General features: G+C 59.5%; 1 protein-coding gene across 1 annotated transcript in view; it reads right to left on the reverse strand.

Moving 5' to 3' along the window:
- LOC104992114 (ATP-binding cassette sub-family A member 3-like) overlaps nt 1–3,122 on the reverse strand; it is a 4,535-nt gene extending 1,413 nt beyond the window's left edge. Inside the window, exons 1-4 of the mRNA XM_010844868.1 lie at nt 2,901–3,122; nt 1,001–1,188; nt 399–569; nt 3–168 (exon numbers count right to left, since the gene is read on the reverse strand). Of these exons, the coding sequence (XP_010843170.1) occupies nt 3–168; nt 399–569; nt 1,001–1,188; nt 2,901–3,122 (747 nt within the window). The remainder of the gene's footprint in view (nt 1–2; nt 169–398; nt 570–1,000; nt 1,189–2,900) is intronic.
- Between the last annotated feature and the right edge of the window lie 17 nt (nt 3,123–3,139).

The raw sequence follows: 3,139 nt of genomic DNA on the forward strand, positions 1-3,139 counted from the left end.
GCCTTGAACTCCTCCAGGGCCTCCTGCTGCCCGTCACTCCGGATCTTGGCCCGCAGGGAGTAGCCGCTGCCAAACTTGCTCTTGAGGTGCTGTGGGCTGCCCAGGCACTTGAACTGACCCTGCACCATGATGGCCAGCCGGGTGCACAAGGCTTCACACTCCTCCATGCTAGGAAGAGGGGGCGGAGCCTGATATATCAGCGGGGAATGCTGATGCCTGCCCTCCACGCCAAAACCGTGCACCTAGGAAAGTGCTGACGCCCAGATCAAGCTGTTCCTGATTCCACGCTCAGGGTGTGGCCCACTTGCCTCACAGACTCTTCACCAGAGGCTGACAGATCTTCTGTCCACCCAGCCCCTTCTGGCCCACCCGGCCCATAGCCCCCATCCTGGCTGTACCTGTGGGAGGTGATGACGATGGCCTTGCCAGACTCTCGGGCCCGTGCCACAGTGTCCCAGAGCAGACGCCGGGCCACAGGGTCCATGCCAGTGGATGGCTCATCCAGGAAGATGACTGCGGGCTCTCCCAGCAGAGCAATGCCAGTGCTGAGCTTGCGCTTGTTGCCACCGCTGAGGCCAAGGGGGCGTGGGGAAAGGTGAGGCTGACAGTTAGTGTGGGGTCCCAGGTCCCAGCAGAGGACGGAGCCCAGGGATGGCAGAGCCCCCGGGAAGAACAAGGTGAATGTGCCTGGAAGGCCCACCTCACAAAGCAGGAGGCCCTCAAGAGCTGTGCCCATGGGGTCATCCTGCAACCCCCAGAGAGCGGTACCACTGTCTGTCTGCACCCAAGGGGGCCTGACTGGGGGCCTGGCCGTGCCTCCAGTGGGGAGCACCTGCAGGGTAGCCTTTCTCATCTAGCAATGCCTGGGCCTTGCTGCCATATCCCTGTGGGTCATGGAACAACGGGTGGGAGTCCCTGACCCGTGTGCCCCCTGCTCTATGGTAAGGGATACCCCAACCCCACCCTGGGAAGGTCTGGGGTCACCGGGACTGAGGCACACCTGTACATCCTGACCAGCTTGTTGGCGTGCGGCTCCAGGAGCAGACCCCGCAGCGTGTTCTCCACGCATGCACCAATGTGGCGCTCGGGGATGCCCCGGAGCCGGGCGAACATGACCAGGGTCTCCCGGCCTGTCATGTGGTCCAGCAGGGCATCGAACTGGGGACAGTAGCCGATTCGCTGCCGCACCTGGGGTTGGAGCACAGCAGGGAGTTGGTAGGTCAGAAGCCTTCTCTCAGGAGATCTCCCCAGGGTGGTCCCTCGCTGGTGCACTGGCCCTGGCGGCTACCCTCCGCCAAAACTTGCCAAATGGCACTTCGGTGGGGACACTAGAGAGGCTTGCCTGGCTCAGTGAGGGCTGGGAGCACTGGGACCCAGACTGCCCCCAAACCAGGGGTCAGAGACTGGCCAAAGCCTGGTCTACCCTGGGCAGCAGGGGGGTGGACGGCTACAGGAACGCATTGATTGTACAAAGTAACCATGTCTACGCAATGCTTTACAGCTGAGAGATATCCACTCTGTAGTTCATCGGATGTTTAACAAACACCTAACGTGTGCTGGGACCTTCCCTTTCTCCCTTTATTAAGAGATGTTTGTTGGTGACACCTTTGGGGCGGGGTGTAGCCTAAGAAGACGGCATGGCAGCTGGTCTCGGGTGAGTGGCCACATTCGGCAAAGCCAGAACGCCGCATGGCTGGCCTCCAGCTCCAGCCACGTTCGGCAGCTGGTGGGCACAAGCATGCCTGGGTTCTGTGGATTCCAGAGATGGGATTTCTTTTTCTTTAACCTCCTCTGGGTTCTCAGGCTTCCAGGATCTGGTCTTAACTGGTTTGGAGACCTTCTTGGCTGTGACCGTGGCAGTTACTATCTCTTCCCTATTCTCTCCCTTCCAACTGAAGCACAGAATAAATGTGTCTCAGGCTCCTCACCCTGGCCTGCGTTTCCTGGACCACATTTATAGATCCCTCTCCCTTGCATGCCTTTTCAATCTTGTTTATTTCTCTGAACAAAGGAAACATGGTTGTTTTATAATCTGGGTCTGCTAACTGCAAATCCAAAGTGGTGGGCTTGACCCCCTACAGAGCCCTGGTGTCTGTAGGCTCCAGCCACAGCCTGGGGTCTCCTCTATCTGCTTTTCTTGTGTGCTGTTCAGGCCTTGAAATACTACGTGAGGGGTTCTCGGAGGTCCAGGATGAAAGCCTTCCTGCAGAGAGGGTGCTCTGCGTGCTGTGGTCGTGGCATGGCTGACTGGGAGCCCCTGATGCCGGTTCAGTAGATGCTGTCACTCCCAGGCACAGGCCCTTCTCTGCTCCTTCCGCTGCCATGCTCAGCACACGTGGAACTGTTCACACAGTCCCCGGGAGCAGGATGGCCTGCTTCATGCTAACTCAGAGGGGTGGCTCTTCGTTTCTGCCCCCTACACACAATAAGGTCCTTAACCCACGCCCAAGTCTCAGGGGCCAGACTGGCCTCTGTGCAGGGGTGGCTCCTGCTTGCAGACTCCAGCTGGGGGTCGTCACTAAGCCTCTCGCTCTTCCATGATCTCAACCATGAGGTTTAAGGTTAACCTTTCATCCAGCTTTTGGTTCTTGGTTTGAATGGCCCAGGGCACCATTGCCATCACTGTGCACACAGACTAGAGTCCTTTTGAGAGGACAGAATTCTGTGGGTGCCGCTCTGTGCCCAGGTCCAGAGATGTCACTAGTCCGGGGTTGGGGGGGACCCAGTCTCAGCCTTCCTGCCTGCCGCGCCTGGTACCTTCCAGCCCCGGGTGCTCTGATACAGCCTCACTCCTCTCTCCACCACTTGCTTAGCTCTGGCCGCGGCCACTGCCTCGTCCTGCTGTCCCTGAGCCTCGAGCCAGAGGCCAGCCTCATCCCTGCCTCCCTGGCCGCACCCACCTTCCCGATGTCAGAGCTGATGCTGTAGCCCCCAACAAAGGCGTCCCCAGAGGTGATGGTCTCCTCCCCGGTCAGCATCTTGAAAGTCGTGGTTTTCCCGGCTCCGTTGAAGCCCAGCAAGCCGAAGCACTCCCCTTTCTGCACCGCGAGGGACACCTTGTCCACAGCGAGGAGCGGCGCCCGTTGCTCATACACCTGCGCGTGCGCGGAGAACACAGCCATGCGGAGGTGGGGGCAGG

Source organism: Bison bison, unplaced genomic scaffold, assembly GCF_000754665.1.
Source record: "Bison bison bison isolate TAMUID 2011002044 unplaced genomic scaffold, Bison_UMD1.0 scf7180017848286, whole genome shotgun sequence".
In the NCBI taxonomy this organism is placed as follows: domain Eukaryota; kingdom Metazoa; phylum Chordata; class Mammalia; order Artiodactyla; family Bovidae; genus Bison; species Bison bison.